This window comes from Littorina saxatilis, linkage group LG17, assembly GCF_037325665.1.
Source record: "Littorina saxatilis isolate snail1 linkage group LG17, US_GU_Lsax_2.0, whole genome shotgun sequence".
Taxonomy (NCBI): Eukaryota; Metazoa; Mollusca; class Gastropoda; order Littorinimorpha; family Littorinidae; genus Littorina; species Littorina saxatilis.
In genome coordinates, this window is record NC_090261.1 from 44,295,546 (window position 1) to 44,315,802 (window position 20,257).

Genomic DNA, 20,257 nt, shown 5'->3' on the forward strand with positions numbered 1-20,257 from the left:
AACAAAAAAACACTTTTGCTGTTGTTGTTTGCACTGTTTTTTGGTGGAATGAATTTATTAAATACAGTGTATTAGCCAAGCTGTATATATTAGAGAATGCGAGAAAACATGAAAATAAGAGCCTGTGTGATTTGATTTTCTTCTTTTTGAGGTCTATCTGTATTAGAACTTGGTGATTCTGAGCTGAACCCTGCTGGCAGAAGAGAGTTCTAAAGAAGATGCAATTTAAACCATACTGCGGGTTTATATCTTCTAAATTTAAAATGGTTCACAAATAAGGGTCGTAGATAAAGACTTTGCACGTCCAATTACAACCCTGAGTCTTCCAGCTTTGAAAGCTTGAATGCTTTGCTGTAGGGCTAGACTCTGTGTATTTCTCAGAGTTATCGATACTGAGGCGAAAGTTTTTTTTGCAACAGGACCTGATGAACACTCTAAAAGAAGGCGAAGCCAAACTGAAAGCAGCACAGAGGGAATGCGACAAAGCCTTGCCGCAGACCTCACCGCAAGGACAAGCCAGCCTCCACCAAGAGTTAGACGCCCTTCAGCAGGAGTGGGACGCCCTTCAAGATCGCATGAAGGACACACAGCAGACTCTTCAGCACGCCATCAAAAACATGGAGACCTATGATGTATCGTGCGAAGGCCTCAATCGCTGGCTGAGAGAGACCGAGTCCCAGCTGAAAGACTACGAGCTCAAGTCCACCCTGCCTGAGAAGCAATCTCAGACAGAGAGATTTAAGGTGTGTGATTGTTCAAACTTTCTGTTGGCTTCTTTATTTGACAAGAGCTTGGAGCTTCCTGTGTGCATGGAAGATCCAGAAAGTTATGTAGAATTGTGAAGGGTACTATAGCAACCTGGTGTATTAGTAAACTACTGTTACTGAGGACCACAGTTTGACCATTAGAGGGAATCAAGTGTATTCATGATTTCTTGCATGTCCATGTATGTTCGTGTGTGTGATGGGTGGATGTGGTTATGCTTGAAGGCAAAATGTCAGTAGTTTGATAGTGTTCTGATAGTTCGTTGTTTGGATGAAGAGTAACAATTACTCCTTGCTGATAATGACTCTGACAATTTGTTTGGCACTTTTCATGCCTCATATGCACTTGTGGATTTTATGTTATGTGTGTGTGTGTGTGTGTGTGTTGGCATGTGTATGCATACCCATGTGTCACCAGCACACCCGTGTGTGGCTCAACAGGTTCAATCAACAGTGAAGTAACTAAGTGTCTTTTCATATCACAGAGCCTGCAACAAGAGATCGCCAGCAAGCAGGGTCAGTTTGATGAGCTGCACAGCATGGCCTCACAGGTGCACGGCTCAGATGCTCGGCTCAGCAACTACAGCAGTCAGCTCGTCTCCAAGTACGAGGCCCTCAAAGGCACAGCCAGGGTAAGCTCAGATTCCCTGCTTTTGACAGAAATCCTGATAATGAATGAGTTGATCTGGCAGAGATTCTGCCATGAATTAGTAGGGATATATCGAAACTCCATTCCCTTCCCTTGTCCCAGCACAGACAGACTGTCATGGACACACAGAAACAAACAGTCAGGTAGATCATAGACCATTTATCCTGGACCGCCAACTAGCTCTCTCTCCGCTCTTTCTCTCTATTACGAGGTAGCGGCCTCTCGCATTTAGGAACCTACGCTTACATGGCCTTTCAGAAATCAGGGGGATGTCATATCCGGTGTCGATTGTAAACATGGACGAAGTTGCCGAGGTAAGTTCTGAAAATGCTAAAATAAACTCAGCTAAAGTGCATATGGAACATGTTTTTCGATGAGTTTTGTTAAGTTTAGTTTGGAGTTTTGGAAAATCCAGTTCATTGTCACCTCCCATTGTCACAAATAACTGGAGCGTGCTTTCTTTTCACTGTCTTCGAATCACTGGCCTTTCAAACCGGACGCTAAGCGCCCCTGAAAGTCGAGCGTCGTAACCTGGAAGGGTCACGTGACGAGTTGGCGGTCCAGGCTATTATTTTGGTCTATGGGTTGATGAATCATTGCTCTCTCTCCCTTTATCTCAAACCCCTTTCAATTCTTAGTTGCAGTGGAACCCCTCTTTTAAGACCGTACCTTTTTCACATTTTCTGTTCATTACCTCTATACAGGGCCTAGCATTGTAAGCAGTTCGGCGTACTTTACGCCGAAATAACATCTCCAGTACGCGGAACCCGATGTGGTGTACGCCGAAATGCAAAAACCTGTTATTCCCAAACGGTAAACCCAAACAGTCCCAGCTTTCGTTTTGTGCGCCGTTCGGTTCAATTCTCATTAAATTACATATTCCTACTCCGAATCACATGTAGCATTGACACAATCGGAGATGCTAGGTTCTGTACAGGCTAACCGTCTAAGGGAAGCAACCCCAACCACAAAAGTGTAAACGTAGCCATGGTAATGCCCATACACCCGGGGAGTCACCTCCCCTCGTGCATGCCACGTCACCACTGCTACTGAACACGTGGTTCCTATCATTCGACCTTACAGCTTTCGAGGGAGCAGGTTGTTGTATTTTTTGGGCTCCCCTGTGGCTGCGCTGTTGGTGTTGTTTTGACACCCACCGGCCACGTTACCGTCTATCTTGCCTCCTGCTTCGTAGTTGGTGAGCTCTTTCCATTTTGGTCATTATTTTGACAGGAAATTTGTTGTAGTTGCTGATTTTCGTCCGTGTTTGGACCTGTGATATTTCAGTGACTACTGTTGGCCGCCATTTTTGTTGTCAGCATGAGTTGACAGATTTTTGTGGCTAGGCCATGTATTTTGGAGGTAAACGTAATTTTACCTTCTTACTTGCTTTCTGCTTTGTTTAGCTGGTAAGCTTGTCCCTTCTTGTCTTTAGTTTGACAGGAATTTACCTATAGTTGCTGACTTTTTTGTCCGTTTGGACTCCTATATGCGTTTCAGTAACTTTTCTTGTGGCCGCCACGTTCGGCTGCTCAGCTTTCCTGACAGCTTATTTATGTGGCTAGGCCTATGTTATGGTGAGGTTCTCCTTACTTTACCTGCGTTTTTGCCTTCTGCTTTGTTAGTTGGTAAGCCATTTCATATTTCGTCATTTCTTTGACAGGAATTTTTGTTATTGCTTAATTTTCGTCCGTTTTGGACTTCTAAATTTTGCCCAGTAACTTATCGCTTGGCCGCCATTTTGTGTATCAGCGTCGCTGACAGTGGTTTACTTGGCTAGGCTTTAGCAGGTATCTACCAGTCCGTAGGACTTGTCGTGGTTTCGGATTTAACATGTTTTTTATGTTTTGTTCGTTACTCTTTCTGCCTCGAACAAACACTTTGTGGGGCAGTCATATACTGTTGTACGTCCTGTTTCTTCTCCTCGCCTTCTCTGCCGTTAGCAGATCAGGTGTTGCAGGTGTCTGCGTTATCTTTGTGAAGAAATTGTCGCGTGCCAAGCCTGCGTCTTCCGTTGGTCCCGCTGTCTGTGGGCGACGTCACCTTGTTGGCTTCTTTGACGCTTCCGGCCGAGACGTTGTCTAGGGCGGAGGTTTTGCTTCTTCGTCTTCTACCGCTGTGGTTGGCGATTCAAGTAAGTCGAGCTGGTCCACAGGCCCTCGTGAGGCCGTCGGACAGTCCCTGCTGGGACACAGCTCTTTTCGGCGGGTTCACGACCCGCAAACCCCTGTTCAGTCGCACCCTGGCTTCACTGAAGACCATTGTGTGGCTGAGCAATGGCGGCAGTTGGTTCCGGCTACTTCTCCGACGTACGCACCCGCTGGGGTCGTTTCCGGAGTTGTCTAGCCGTTTCCGACTGCTGCGCTTCCGGCACTCGCCGGAAGCATAGGTCCCCCGATGTACGCACCCGCTGTGGTCGTTTCCGGGGTTGACCAGGTCCCCCGATGTGCGCACCCGCTGTGGTCGTTTCCGGGGTTGACCGGACGTTGCCCCCCGGGCATTCGTCCTCTGTTCAGTCGCACCCTGGCTTCCTCGAAGACCATTGTGTGGCGGAGCAGTGGCGGTAGCCGTTTCCGGCGCTGCGCTTCCGGCACTCGCTGGAAGCATAGGTCCTCTGACGTACGCACCCGCTGTGGTCGTTTCCGGGGTTGACCGGACGTTGCCCCCCGGGCATTCGTCCTCTGTTCAGTCACACCCTGGCTTCCTCGAAGACCATTGTGTGGCGGAGCAATGGCGGTAGCCGTTTCTGGCGCTGCGCTTCCGGCACTCGCTGGAAGCATAGGTCCTCTGACGTACGCACCCGCTGTGGTCGTTTCCGGGGTTGACCGGACGTTGCCTTTAGGGCATTCGGGCTTCCGGCCTCCGTCCTCGCATTCGGCGCTTCCGCTTTTCGCGGTCTCGTCTGGTGCTTTCCGGCTCCGCCCGGATTTACTGCTCCTTTCGCTTCCACTTCCTTCAGGATGTCGGTAGCTGAGGAGCAACGCCAGCCCTTCGGGCAGGTGTTGTCTTAGCCCTGGCCGATGTAGTCAGCGTTTCAACCTTCGGTTGTCGCGTCGACTGCCGTTCCGGTGCCGGCGGCTGCAGACTTGCCGTCTTCTCTCTCTTAGCCTGGTCAAGGCATGAGTTAGGACGACGTCGGGGGGGGACGGATTTCCGGTTTTCCGGTTATGCCGTTTCACCGGCCTTCCACCAGTACGTGGACTTCGGTTTTTTCGCTGGTTGTGTCGGACATTCAGTCTGTCGTCAGCGATTCCACACGTGCTGGTTATCGGGAAAAGGCTTAACGCTGTCCTCTTAGCTGCGGCAGAGGTCACGTCGAAGTTTTTTTTCCCGGACGGGGCTTCGGCCTCCTACACTTCCTGTCTGGAAGCATAGGTTCTCCATCACAAGCGCACGTTGTGGCTTGTCTGGGGTTGATCGAGGACTGGCCTACGGGCGTTCGGGTTCCGGCCCCAGTCCTCTTCTGTTCTGTCTCACTCTTGTTCCATCGTGGGCATTTGTGTTTCACAGGGCGGCAGCCGTTGTCGGCGTGGCGTTTCCGGTTTTACTGGAAGCATAAGTCCTCCATTTCAAGTACACTTTGCGGTTTTGACTGGAGTTGACAGAGGACTGGCCTACGGGCGTGTGGGCTTCCGGCCTCAGTCTACTCTATGCAACTTTCGCTTCCGTTTTTTTGCGGTTTTGTCTGCTGCATTTCCGGCTCTGTTCGGATACACTTCTCCTCTTCCTGACACTCCTTCGGAGGTCGGGGGGTGAGGAACAGCGGCTGGCCTACGGGCATTTAGGCTTTCAGCCTCAGCCGGGGCAGTCTTCACTTTACCTGTTGGGTGTTGAGTTTACTGCCTATTCAGTTCGGGTGGCCCTGGACGTTCCCCCTATTCACGACCGTCATTAGGGGGATGAGTCAGGTCTTTTTCCGGTTGGATGGTTTTCCGGTTTCCGGTCATCTCATTCATCAGTTTACCACCAGCAACTGTGACTTCGGTTGCGTTCGTAGCTGAGCTATTCTGGTTTTCAGTCTTTGGTCAGCAATCGAACACGTTCTGGATTTCCGTCGAAGCTCGGAGCTTCGGCTCAGGATTTCCCGTTGGGTGCATCGACATTGGTGGCTTCCTTGTTGGTTGACTTTGTTGTCGATGTCGGACTTCCGTTCCGTGAAGATAGGATGTTTTCCTACTTCCGGTTCCTTAGTCACCTTTTGTAGGTACCACGGTTTGCAGGTTTTGGCTAGGCCATCTCCTCCCGAAAGTGGTATCTCTAGTGTTTTGGTTCTGCCGCTGTTTCTACTATGGTTCAGTTCCGGAACATGCTCAGCCTTGACTGGCCTCGGCTACACGGGCTTCACCTTCTGTTCCTTCTTGCTTATTCAGCCTTTGGAACTTGCCTCCTTTCTCTACTCTGTTGGCCAGCCCTTGCTAGGGTGAGCATGGAGCAGATGAGGCTGCCCTTCCTTCACTACGCTCGTACGGCGGGTGTCGGAGGGACTCGTTTCTTTCGCATTCTCAGTTCCCTGAACAGTCAAAGAGAGTCGCTTAAACTTTGCCTGCAGTAGAGATTCAGTCGAGTAGAGATCAGCAGGTCTCTGACTGCTTTACAAGGGTTGAAGGAAGGTAAGGCTAGCATACTCAGAAACATGCTTAGCAGAAGCATGCTCATTCCTCTGGTTAAGCTAAGCTGGCAGCCTATAGGCAGCCTTGGCTGGGCAACAGCCATTCCACGTTGCGGCGATGGTGGTTGTTGCCTTCCCGTTTCTTGTGGCTTCGGACTTCGTCTTTCTTTCCTTTGTTCTCTCTTTTTAAGAGATTGGATAGGACGATTTTCGTTTGGGTGGGGTTCTCTGGATTCAGGTTACCCCTGTTTGGCCACAAACGTTTGGACTTTGGTCCTTGTTGTCTTTCATCGAGTCGGACTCTGTCTTTCTCTGGTGATCAGACGCGTTCTGGTGTTTCGTCCAAACTTAAGGTACGCTTGAGTTGGCCTCGGAGGTAACATTCAGATTTTCCTGAGGGGGCATTGTCTTGGACAATGGATGTTTGAGGAGTAGTTCTTTGTGGCTTTCCTCCTCTCTCTCAGGTTTTGGCTACTCTTCTCCTTCGGGCAGAGGTTTAGCTAAGGTTTGGTTCCTGTGACTTCAGTCTTGGGCCTTTCCTCTCTTCTTCCTCATCTTAGTATGAGGCGAGTCCGGATGACGTCCGTTGGGTCGGGTTTCCTTACAGTCGCCCGGCTACAAAAGGCAACTTTGTCTAGGGCGGTTGTCCGTTTTTCTCCGCGTTGGACTCTGTCTTCAGACAGGGACAGACGCGCTCTGGGTTTCTGGCCAAACTCAGGTAGGCTCTTGATTTGGCTAGGAAGTTAACTGCCTGTTTTCTCCCTGAGAACTCTGGTTTCGGGAGTCTTATGGCTGGCTGGCTTCACGGTTTACGTTTACCAGTCTTGGTTTTCTGCTTTAGGTTTTTGATTCACTCTCGATTACCTTCAAGCAGACTGTTTTGGGAACATTCTGGCTTTTAGCCATTTTGTTTATGGTTGCCAGTCACATCGGTTTTTGACCACTGTGGGTCCTCACTTCCGGTAGCTTACGCACAGTCGTAAGTGGCTGCTGTCGGGTGCTACCTCTCTCCCTGCGTTCGCAGGGACTGGTAGGGGATGACTGGCGACCTTCTATTGTGAGTTTTCTCTTCGAGGTGGACTCTGGTACGTAGTGCTTGGATGTCTCTCTCTCGCTCTTTCGTGGGGATTGGTCACTCTTATTTTGAGCTGACTTCTTTCTCACAAGCCTTTTGGGCTTTACTACATCCCAAGGTTTGCAGACTTTGGCATGGTTGTCTTAAGGTCACCGCGGGGGTTCGTCCTTCTCAGTTGAGGGGACAACCTTACGCACGGATCTTCTCAGGACATTAGCATTTCCTTCCAATAAAAGGGGGGGGGGGGAAGCTTGTCTTTCCCTTGGCTCGCCAGGGTTATTAATCCAAGGCTTGGGCCTATTCCTGTGCTGTTTTTTACGGCTAGGAGATTGGAAGAAGTGCTGAGCACAGCTTTCTGGATCTCTGAGGTTGTCTCTTACGCTTTTGCCTGAGATACTTCTCGGCTGTCAATCAGGACTTTCCTCGGTTCCCTCACTGCCTGTTGGCAGTGGGCCAGCCCTGCCAAGGGCTTTTTGAGTGGGTTAGATTTTCTTTCCCACTGGGACCGCCCTGATTCTTTGGCAGCGGTCCAGGTTTTCGGCAAGGTTTTTTGAGTGAGTTGGATTTTTCTTTCCCACCGCCTTGTTGTTGCAATCTGCTACATGTGATTCGGAGTAGGAATATGTAATTTAATCGAAAATTTTATTGTAAATTTTCATTTAATAAATATACCTACCCGAATCACATAGTATATTCCCTCCCGCCAACCCCGCTTTTGATTTGGAGAATTTATTCTTTAGGTCGAATGATAGGAACCACGTGTTCAGTAGCAGTGGTGACGTGGCATGCACGAGGGGAGGTGACTCCCCGGGTGTATGGGCATTACCATGGCTACGTTTACACTTTTGTGGTTGGGGTTGCTTCCCTTAGACGGTTAGCCTGTACAGAACCTAGCATCTCCGATTGTGTCAATGCTACATGTGATTCGGGTAGGTATATTTATTAAATGAAAATTTACAATAAAATTTTCGAATCGGTTTGACAGTTTGCTTGAGCACGCACTGCCTCTGGCATCGCGCGAGCATGCTTTGTGCCGGTGTTTTGTGGCTCTAGACTTGAAATAATGTCTCGAAGCGACATTGTTGAACATGGTCAGCCATTCAGTGACAAAGATCATTATCATGATCGTGGGCATCATGGGAAAGAAGAAGAAGAATCCAGGTATTCCTGGAAGTGGGAATGGCTGGATTTCGTTCCGAAGGCGGAAGGAAAGTCAGAAGAAGTAATGTGCCGATACAGACTATGGACCATGGACTATGGCATAATTTAGTTGCTCAATCTTCTTGTGGGGGGGGGGGGGGGGGCATTTTAGGTAAAAAAATCTCCAAAAAATCTTCAAATTCGGGGGGGGTTCGCCCCCCGAACCCCCAGCAGGGGCTTTGCCCCTGGACCCCACTGGGGGCCTCCTGCGGCCCCCAGACCCCCGCCTCCCCCGCTTTTGTAAGCTGAACTCACTTTTTCCAAAGCTAGGCCCTGTCTATAAAGTTACCTCCTTTTCAAGGCCTGATTTTCTCAGATTTTTCGGACGGTGTAACTGTATTTCATATTGTGCATGTGCTGTCTGATGTTTGTTTTATAAACAAAGCATGCAGATCAACAAGATGATATTAATGAGATGGGCTCCGGTTTCAGGATGTGATAGGACGGTGGGAGGAGTTTGTGGAGGACCATTCGGTGTACCACAACAACTATGCCCAGTGCTCCGAGTGGGTGGCCACCCTGCGCAAACGTCTCCAGATCTGCGGAGACCTGGCTGGAGACAAGCATGACGTTGAGGACAGACTTGTGAAACTACAGGTAGGTGTTAGCTGCTCCATCTTGACGGAATGTATGAAATATACAAAGAAATGAAATAATTTTTAAAAGTTTTTGTTTTTGTAATTTTGCTTATGGTCTTGATGCTGCTTCATTGACTGGTGTGCATACTATATTATATGAAAGGTTGGAAAAGTTACAGTTTCATGGTATCCTCTGGTGTGTACGCAAAATGCAAACCTGTATGAGCACACAATCAATTTCGCCAGAATTTTACATTTGAAACTAGAACTGGGCTGTTAACTTAGATTTTGAAGAAGCTGTTTGTTGTATGATAGGCGGTACAGTTATAAAGTGGTCATTTCCATGTCGCTTAAAATGTCCGAAGTGTGCTTCTGGATTAAAATACAGCTATGCTGAAGTTCTGGGTTAAAATGCAGAAGTACTAGAATGACAATGAGTGACCGTTGAATCAAAAGTATGCTTTGACTTGCTGTGCTACAGGAATTGACGGCAGAGAGAGATGAAGGAGCCAGCATGATTCACCAGACAGCGGAGAGCGGTGAACGTCTCTACCCCAACACAGCGTCTGAAGGCAGAGACATTATCAGGCAGGAAATCAGGTAACTGTTGCTGTGTGTGATGCCTTGTTTGTCTTGACGTCTCTTTGATTGCCACAACTTAAACAGTTTAGTCAGTCTGTCTACCACACCAACATCATTTAGCACAGTACTGTGTGTCACAGTGTGTGATTGAGAGGAAGGGTCTCTTAGTCTCCTGTTGAGATTTAAGAGATGTGTGTGAAATATACTTCAAAGGTAGTTTGCTTATTTTCTAATGTGTTTAAGGGCATTGTTATTCTCAGCCCAAGTTTTGCTTCTGACAGATTTTCAATTCTATAAAAGCAAGCATAAGATGTTGGGCTGATTTTGAAAACTGTTTAAAAGATAACTGTCAAAATTGTTCCAGGCTATCGCTTAACCCTATACTTGTATTATTTGGTTGGGATGACAAAATTAAAACTGACGACGGTTTTGATCATATCTTATTGATTGCCAAATTTCACGTATATAAATGTAGAATTTTAAACATGAAACCAAGATTGGATACATTTTTGCATGATCTTTCGTACGCTTATAAAGTAGATAAATATACGCATTTTATGTCCATGTCATCTGCCAAACATACCACAAAATGGATCTCTTACATGTCTTTAATTAATGTCTGATGTGCATTGTTTCATTATCATAATTGCATGTGCTGAATAAAAATCTATGAAGAAAAAAAAAGATGTTAACTTTATTACATTTTATCCAGATCCCTGCGAGAAGAATGGGACCAGATGTGCGACGAGGTGTCGGAGACCCAGCGCAAGCTGGACACGAACTTGTCGCAGTGGTCATCGTACGACGAGAACTTTGACGCCTTCCACAAGTGGCTGCTGGACGTAGAGGTCAAGCTGAAGCAGGATGCTGAGCTCAAAGCCACGCTGCCAGAGAAAAAGGCCCAGCTGCAGAACCACAAGGTGAGAAATCTTAGCCTTGTTTTTGTGACGGTGAAGCCTGCGAACAGCACAACAGTTAGGTCAACATGCTTTGTAAATAGCGATAATCATTTTCATAAAATCTGTTTGAACATGTTTTTGCGAGAGATGACTAAAAACAACTCTTCTCTTCTTTTTCTTTGGAATTGAGTGAGGTATGTTTATGAAGTTCTTGGGGGTGGGGGTGGGGGGGGGGGGGGGGGGTCTATGCTGTAGTTGACATAAAATATGGGGTCATATTAGCAAGAACATATGTGAAGAGGAGAGGATTTTACCTTGTCAACTGATTACATTTTATTTGAAAATTCTGTTTACTTTTCAGATAAAGTGGTTTGAGCTTTAAACTAATGATAAAACTATGTCTGGTTTTGTTAGGTGCTTCACCAAGACATTCTGTCTCGCAAACACATCATGGAGAACCTAGGAGAGAAAGCTCAGGCCCTCACCAAGGCTACACCATCCGCCAAGGTCAACAAGTTTGTGGGTGAGCTGCACGCCAAGTACGAGAAGATTTGTGAGCTGTCCGAGTCTGTGCTCGACCGTTTTGAGCACTCGATGAAGGAGCATCAGCAGTACCAGGATGCGAGTCACGACTTCCAGGACTGGCTCAACGCGTCCAGGGAGAAACTTGACATGTGTGCTGACCGCTCCGGGGACAAGATGTCACTGCAGGCCAAGCGCGAGCGCATTAGTGTGAGTGTTGCAGAGCTTAGACGTTTGTTTCTGTTTGTTGCAGAGCTTGGACGTTTGTTTCTGTTTGGTCAGTGAGGTATTTTGGCTTCTCAACAAAATGAGGATGCACCATCAAGTGTGTTTTGGAAGTGAGAAGAAATGAGGCAAAACAAAGTGTGTGACACAATTGGGATAGTGGTTCCTGTATGTTAGAGAGTCATTTTCCATGAGTGCTTAGTCATTTTTGCTACCTGAAGTTGCCATCTGAGCCTTGTATCTTTGAATTTGATATGAAGAAACTGGAATACATTGTGTTTTGTGACATTGTGTTAGTTGAGACAAGTTCTGAGCTATCTGTCATTGATGTTGCTTTTGAGAGGCAGAATAATCATCTCTGCAGTACCTGTCTTTCAGACTTTTGTCAGAGAGATGAGTACATGAGACTTTGTTTTTAACACATACGTTCACTTCTACAGGAGTTCAGTGCAGGTCTAGCAGAAGGAGAGCGCAAGCTGAAATCCGTTGTCGACCTTGCCGCCAAGACGGCCAAGAACACCTCCCCTCAAGGTCAAGACGTCCTTCGTCGTGAAGTTGACCACCTTCAACGAGAGTGGGACGATTACCGCAGTCAGATGATCTCGGCCGAGCACGCCCTGGACCAGACCATGGTGCTGTGGGGCAGCTTCGAGAGCAAGTTTGACGAGTGTGCGGAATGGCTGAAGAACATGGAGCACAGCGTCAAGAGTCACGAGCTGAAGAACACGCTGAAGGAGAAGCAGGTGCAGGTGGAGAAGTTCAAGGTAAGAGAAGAATAAAAAATGTTCAGAAGACGACCTCCTCTGGTGGGTGGGTAAAAATAATGCAAATAGTTAATGAAGGAAAATATCATCACACCAGTCACAGCAAAACTGTAAACCTCAGCTATGGGAGATATTGGTGGTTTCTTTCTTAGTGTTGGAATTGTCTATGATTTGTTTCTTCAGGTACGCTGAACTTTGTACTAGATTGTCATATGCTCTAGTTTTTGTAACTACTCTGTGCATGTTACATTACTACATTTGTGAAGCTTACTGTAATGGGTTAGTTGACGCAAAATGTACTTGCACTTTATTTGTAGATTGTGTGCGACCGTCGAGGAATACAGAAAATAGTGTCACGAAACAGTTAAGTATTTTTGTACTTGCCAATAGAACATCAGTTTCGTTTTGGATTGATACTCCATCTAAACAATCATGTTGAAAGCATTAGTTTTATGGTCCTGAATAAAGAACACTTCATCACAATGATAACTGTATTGTTTCAGAAACAACGTGAGGAGATCCTATCTCACCAGCCCATCATCGACCAGTTCACAGACGAGGCCCAGAACCTGATGCACACCAGCTCTGACGTGCGTCTCTCCACCCAGGTCACACAGCTCACCAACAGATACCAGGGGATGCTCTCTCTCACCAAGGTACGTCTTAAGTTAAATCCTGTGATTTCACATTGATTTCACTTTTAACTCTGCTAAAACTGCAGTTATTTATACATGTGACGGACGCTGTGGCGGAGTAGTAAGACATCAGCCTCTTAATCGGAAGGTCGAGGGTTCAAATCCCGGCCGCGGCCGCCTGGTGGGTTAAGTGTGGAGATTTTTCCGATCTCCGAGGTCAACTTATGTGCAGATCTGCTAGTGGCTTATCCCCCTTCGTGTGTACACACAAGCACAAGACCAAGTGCGCACACAAAAGATCCTGTAATCCATGTCAGAGTTCGGTGGGTTATAGAAACACGAAAATACCCAGCATGCTTCCTCCGAAAGTGGCGTATGGCTGCCTAAATGGCGGGGTAAAAACGGTCATACACGTAAAATTCCACTCGTGCAAAAACACGAGTGAACGTGGGAGTTTCAGCCCACGAACGCAGAAGAAGAATATACATGAATTACCATACTAGAGGACATATTTTTTGCTGGTTTATCTGTAGCACTATGAGTGGATCAATAAGCCAGAGTTCTAGCATTCTAGGGTTCTCGACGACTATTTTTCAAGCAGGTATTCATATGCTACAGGCACCCATGGAATAGTAAACAATCCAATTTAACCAAACTAAACTTTCAAAAGATCAAGCCGCTATGTCAGTGTTCGGGTATTATCTCTGATGAATATGAACTCTGAACTTTTCTGAATTGTGACCAGGAGGAATATATCAATAAAATTACACTCTCTGTGATTTTATGTGACTTAGGTACATGTATTTTTTACTGCAACCAAACTGTGCATCTTATTTTCATCGACAGGACCTGATCTCCAAGTGGGAGAAGTATGTGGCCGACCACCAGGTGTTTGACAACCGCCTGTCCGAGTACAACGACTGGATCCTGCAGGCCTCACAGAAACTGGAGCAGTGCTCGCAGTCTGTCGGCGACCAGGAGTCCATGGAGGAGAAGAGAGCCATGATTCAGGTAAATGATAGCGATTGCCTTTCTTTTATTCTTGTTATCTTGATTCTGCTCATTAGAGCCATGATTCAGGTAAATGATAGATAGCAATTTCTTTTTCTTTTATACTTGTTATTTGATTCTGTTCATTAGAGCCATGATTCAGGTAAATGATAGCGATTGCCTTTCTTTTATACTTGTTATCTTGATAGAAAATGACACAAATATTAGCCAGACTTACTAGAATTCAGTCCAAGGCTCTGAATATTTCATAGCCATAAAGGTTATGACGTGTATTCATCTGTGATACTCAGATTACATCAGTGCTTTGTATTAAACAAGTAGGACCAGTGTGTAATCACACATGCAAGCATGCTTGCACATAGATAATCTTGACACACAAGCACACACTACGACGTGACAAAAAGACTGGCTCCTAAATGTCCATGAAAAAAAGCTGCTTGTAATGATGCACATACATTCTCATTGGAAATGTGTGGACTGAATGCATCTTGCTTGCTTCTTTAAACATAATAATGCTTCTGCTCTTTTCCAGATGTTGTTCTCCGAGAAGGAACATGGCCTTCAGAGACTGAACGGCGCCATCGAGTCAGGAGAGAAGCTGTACCCAGACACAGCCGCCACAGGGCGCGAAAAAGTTCGCCAGGACTTGCGCTGTGCCAAGGAGGATTGGGAACGCCTCTTCAATGGACTGAACGAGGCACAGCGCCGAGTGGACGCTTTCCTGATGCAGTGGACGTCGTACATTGACGGTCAAGATTCCTTGACCCGCTGGTTGAGCGACACAGAGGCCGGCCTGAGGGCAGACATGGATTTGCGAAACACCCTGCAAGAGAAGCGACAGCAGCTGCAGAACTATCGTGTAAGTTCACTGTGGAAATGCGGCCTATTAAACGAATGATACGGGGATTGCTTGGGATGTTAGAGTTTATGTAAAGCAATGTTGGGTTAGTGTGTCATCATTTGAGTGAAAATTGTATGTATGGAGTTCGGAAGAGACACTGGTATGTGTGTGTGTGTGTGTGTGTGTGCATGCGTGCATGCATGAATGAGAGAGAAGTCTTCTGCTTAGCAGTATTTAAAATTCCAGCATCCTTTCAAAGACTTCCACTGAACACCGAGATATTGTAGAATTTCTAATACTGTTAAAACAATAAAAGAGAGACTTGCATGCATTTTTGAAATCTTGAAGTGATCATGATGGCTGTGTTTGCTTTCAGTCTATGCTGCAAGACATCACGTCCCACCAGCGCCTTGTGGACAGTGTGGTGGAAAAAGCGCAGGGTGTTTTGCAGAGCACGTCTAACTCAGACGTGGCCTCTTTCATCACCAGCATCAACTCACGCTACGAGAAACTCACATCAGATGCTAAGGTATGCTTTTTCTAGTCAGTTACTGCCTTGAGTATCACTTATTCACTCTCTTGAACTTCAGTCCTTTAGTGTGAATAAAGTTTCTCAGTTTCTCGCCTTTGAAGTGAGAGGATGAAAGAATAATCATGCGGTGTTCTTTTAGTCTTCCTGGTATAATCTGCTATACCTGGGTGCTTCCTTTCTTTATCTGTGTCTTTCTTGGAAAATTATTTGAACGTAATGTATGCATGAGGTTGGAGCAGTATGTAGCCATTCCCACAAGTAGCGGGGAATTGATTTCAACATGATTATCATATGTAAGGGAGTACAGGCCATAGATGTAATCTCAAAGTTTGAGACTCAGTGCCAAATCATCCATTTGGCAGCAATTACTACTCACACCACCAACTAAATTATCAATTTGAAATGTTTGCAGGCTGAGATAAAAAAGAAAATTGAAATTACACTTGTACAGTCATAGTCATTCTTCCTTTTGATATCACCACTCACACTTTGAATTCTTTTACAAAACAGTGATTTTATTAACAAAATGTATTTATTTTATTATGACTGACATGGTTGCTTGTTTGCAGGCAGAAATCATGAAGTCTGAGCAGAACGTGGCCACTCACCAGCACTACCAGGAGAGTCTGCAGGGGGCTGTGGACTGGCTGTCTCAGATGAAGGACAAGCTCAGTCTGTGCTCTGACAGCACTGGGGACAGGACCACCATACAGAACAAGCTGGACAGGCTGCAGGTCAGTGGAGAGAGAGTTTCTAGGACTAAAGAGGCAGATTTCTGGTTTTGGGGGATGGATAGGTGAATGGAAGGATGGATGAAAGCATAAAGATACATGGACTTTTTCATGATGTGTGCACTGACAGCCTCCAGTGTACTGAAGTAAAGCATCAGGGAATTCTACTTGCTTGAGACAGTGGCAATAACCTGATTTAGCCCTGTGTGAGGTTCACGGTCCCACTGAGTGAATTTGTAATGGTAGCTCTTTTTTCAGTATGTGAGGTCACTTGAACGGGGTTAATTCGGGACTATGTCGTGAAGGCATGTGAAGATGTTTCAGCGCAGAAAGTAGCTGTAACTCACTGAAGCAGAAGAAAAAAAATCCCACACACACATTACAGCTTCCCTTTCCAACCTTTGTGTTGTCAGATTATGCACTGACGGACAACATCACTGTGTACACAGTATTACTGATGGTTGGATAGTCTTGTCACGTACATCATCATTGTGTGACTGTGTGTCAATCAGGAGCTGATCAGCCTGCTGCCCGACGGTCAGAACAAGGTGAAGGTGTGTGAGCACCACGCCCAGGAAGCCATGGACACCACCGCGCTCAAGGGGCGACAGACCATCCAGTCCGAGATGGACGTCCTCAAACTGGACTGGGAGGACTACTCTCTCAAGCTGCACTCACTCAAAGACAGTCTGGAACAGGTGATAGTTCGGATGGTGATGTGGCTGTTATGTATCTGTGGCTGTAATGTTTGTGAAGTTTTCTTTATGTGTTCTTGATTGGCGGACACCCTCTGTGTGTGTGTGTGTGTGTGTGTGTGTGTGTGTGTGTGTGTGTGTGTGTGTGTGTGTGTGTGTGTGTGCGTTCGACTGTGTGCATACATGTGTGCTTGTGTATGTGTACATGAAAGTGAAAGTATGTGAGATTGAAATCAGGAGGACTGGTTCAAAATGTGTAGGTTTGTTAGGGTTAACTTATGGAATAAAATGCTCTTAATTTCTGTGGCCTATTTCTTGGTTTAAACACAATTAAATTACATATTCTTACCCCAATTCTCATAAATGCATTGACTTCAATCTCACATGCTAGATGTCGAAAAACTACTCGAATTACCTGCCCTTGCAAGGGTGGTAACCAAGCTAAAAACAGACGCCATAGCTGTTGCTATGCCCTGTCCCACCTGGTTACCCTTAACCCACCGCGCACCACGTGAGCGCCGGCATCCGGAATAATCATTCTCGACTTTCGACGACACACGTCAGACGTGCGGAATTCGTCTGCTCACTTGGCTTTAGGAGCATTCTGCATTTATAAGAATTGGGGTAAGAATATGTAATTTAATGGAAAATTTCAATAGTAAATTTTCATTTGATTAATATACTTACCCAATTCTCATAGTTAATACCCTCCCATCCATCCCCGCTACTTAATTTCCTACGGGTTTTTGAGAAGTCTCGAATGATTATTCCGGATGCCTGCGCTCACGTGGTGCGCGGTGGGTTATGGGTAACCAGGTGGGACAGGGCATAGCAACGGCTATGGCGTCTGTTTTTAGCTTGGTTACCACCCTTGCAAGGGCAGGTAATTTGAGTAGTTTTTTGACATCTAGCATGTGAGATTGAAGTCAATGCATTTTTGAGAATTGGGTAAGTATATTAATCAAATGAAAATTTACTATTGAAATTTTCCATTTTATTCAAAATACATGACATGAAACAATTGACAAAAATGCAGCTAGGACACGAACTCAAGCAAATGCTTATTTGACGTGACCATAACAATACTAAGTTACACAAGTTTTCATGATGGTGGACAACACAATTATTAACCAGAAGAACAAAATGTAGGAGGGGATATGGGGAACCTAATCAAAACAGAAGGATCTACAGAGAGAAAAAAAAGAAGAAAAAAAAGGTGAGACTAGGAATAAAGCGTGTGGGACGAGAACATCGAGGCCTATTTCTTTTCTGTCAGCTGTCCCTGTTATTCCAGCAACATGTTTCCTATCAACTACTACTGTCCTATTTCAGGCTTTGCACTACTGGCGCTTGTACGAAGACAAGTACGAGCAAATTCAGGGCTGGGTCAAGGCCATGGAAAAACAGGTCAAGGACTGTCCACTCAAATCTGTACTGGAAGAGAAACAAGAACAGCTCAAGAAGTACCAGGTGGGAATTATTGATTTTAAGATTTTTTTTAAACACTTTTTTTTTTACACATGTTTATGAAATCACAGATAATGTCACAAACACATGCATGGTGAATAAGTGTTGACATTATCAGGTGAGAATTTCGTTATACTTAATGTTTATGTCCCTATTCCTTTGATGTTGTTTATCACTGGTTCGTCAACCATTTCTAGCTAATTGAATTTTGTGGTTGGTTAGCTTGCCTGTGTGTGTAATTCTAATTTTATCCTGAATGGGAAGGATGAAGTTCCCTTATTTTGTGCATCATCAGTGTTTTGTTTTCATTCTGGTGTGCCTAACAGATAAAACAATAAATGTATAAAAATAAAAAAAAAGAGCCAGGTTTTTAATGTGTAGATTAATTTAAGGCAGGGATTTAATGGACCAGCAAATTAGATGGACCAGCAGCAAAAAAGATAGACCAGCAGCAAAAAAGATGGGTTTCAACAGCAAATTAGCTGCGATAAATATTTTGGGAAGATTCCGACGATCATGGATTGTTGTCTTTCGTGGAGTACTTCAAGGGGTCATGAATCGACCGCAATGACACCTGGTACGAAGGCTACGCCCCGGGAATTCCTTTCACAAACAATGGACTGGAGGCAATAAACCAGACCATCAAACGTCAGAACACATTTCGTGAGAGACTTGACTTGTCCAGATTCCTAACCCTTGTTGAAAGAGACATTGTCCTGAACTGGTCCAGAGAGAGAGAGAGAAAACGCTCAGCCTGATCATATCCCAGTGGCCCAAGAACCAGACAGAACCTTGCCCGGCTGGACGGCTGCCTATCAGTGGGCATCTTCAAACGCAAAGTCCATCAAGAGGAACCAGAAAGTGTTCGTGGCCTCGGAGTCGCTTCAGAACATGGACCTGAAGACAGCTGTCAGGATTCAGCAAGACCAGTTCCAGAGAGCCTCTTGGGAATCGTTTGACCAGTACAAGGAGAGCCGGAACTCGGTTTGGAGTCTGACCGTGGAGGACAACAGAATTGACTGCAATTGCCCTGTCTACATGAAGTCCAACATATGTAAACACCCACTTGGCATGGAAATCCGGCTGTCCATTTCTGAACCACCAGCGCAGGCAAAGACCGTCCCCCTGGGAGAGAAGCGAAAGAGGGGACGACCTATTTCTGCCCCATTTTTACTGTTCAAGAAATCTGCTTGGCTGTTCAATTAATCTATTCTGCTGTTGAATTCATCCAATTTGCTGCTTCACATTCGCTGCTCACTCCTTCCTATTTGCTGCTGAAACCATCTATTTTGCTGGTAAACAAATTTTATGCGTTAATTTAAGTGTTGAAGTCTGGCTCACAATGAAATAACTGCTGTTATTGGTAATCTTGTTTCCTTCACAGCAGAATCATCCGTAAAGTAGTTTATCATAGAGTGTGTACATTTTTATTCCTTCAGTTTTGTTTCAGGTTGTGTTCGTCATTAATCTTTCTGTTTCAGTGCACATAGTTTGACTGTTTGTGCACCATGTTGTTTACCGTTTCTTGTAACTGTGGTTACAGTTATTCTTCATGTCAGCCAAACCTGATGTTTCATGTTCACTCCTTGTTAGTCATTGTTACAGTGGAACCCCCCTTTTAAGACCTCCAAATTTAACAAACTTCCTCGTCTGATGGAGAAACTCCAGGAGCTTACCAAGACTCGACGAGTAGTCCTGCAATGGGTTCCAGCACACTGCGGAATTCCAGGCAATGAAACAGCTGATGAGCTCGCCAAACTCGGAGCCAGGGAGGAACAACCAGACAACCCGGTCAGCTTCGCTGAAAAGAAAACCCTCGTGAAGGCAGCAATGCGACCACAATCCACGAGAGATGCATATCATCTCCTAGAACGATGGCAGCAAGTAGTGATCATGCGACTACGAACTGGTCACTGTCGCCTCGACGCCCACATGTTCAGGAAGCTGAAGCTGACCCCATCACCAACCTGTCCCTGTGGTCTGGAAGACCAGACTCCAGAACATGTCTTAATGACATGCCCCCAACTCAAACCAATCAGAGACAAAGTGTGGCCAGCATCAGTCCCTCTCCGCACCAAACTCTATGGGAGCAGACAAGACCTGGAAGCCACGACGTCATTCGTCTCGCAGACTAAACTGATGGTGTGACGGCGAACGCAAGAAGAAGAAGAAGAAGACCTTTTAAGACCTTGTTTTTTCACACTTTTAGTTCAGAAACTGTAAATTTACCCCCATTTTAAGACCCCCTCCTTATTAAGACCTGACTCAGATTTTTGGAGGTCTTGAAGGGGGTGGGGGGGTTCCACTGTATCACAAATGTGGCTATTTCCTGAATAAGCCCCGCAGTATGTAATCACACTCTGAAAGAAGAGCGGACGTTCTGGAATTCATTCAAAAACCTCACGCAGGGCTTATTCAAGAGATGTCCGCGAGTGTTTGACTCTGTGTTGGTGTGATCACTGTTTTCAACAACTTGTT

The 20,257-nt window shown here is 45.8% G+C and overlaps 1 protein-coding gene across 1 annotated transcript in view; it reads left to right on the forward strand.

Annotated features, from left to right (window-relative positions):
• The window catches only part of LOC138953165 (nesprin-1-like), a gene marked incomplete in the record, with an annotated part of 316,807 nt that overhangs the window by 62,745 nt on the left and 233,805 nt on the right, over positions 1-20,257 (forward strand). The window contains 14 exon segments of the mRNA XM_070324965.1: positions 420-743; positions 1,250-1,396; positions 8,730-8,894; positions 9,357-9,475; positions 10,170-10,377; positions 10,771-11,088; positions 11,544-11,867; positions 12,371-12,523; positions 13,349-13,513; positions 14,046-14,372; positions 14,731-14,883; positions 15,456-15,620; positions 16,130-16,315; positions 17,645-17,782. Coding sequence (XP_070181066.1) covers positions 420-743; positions 1,250-1,396; positions 8,730-8,894; positions 9,357-9,475; positions 10,170-10,377; positions 10,771-11,088; positions 11,544-11,867; positions 12,371-12,523; positions 13,349-13,513; positions 14,046-14,372; positions 14,731-14,883; positions 15,456-15,620; positions 16,130-16,315; positions 17,645-17,782 — 2,892 coding nt within the window.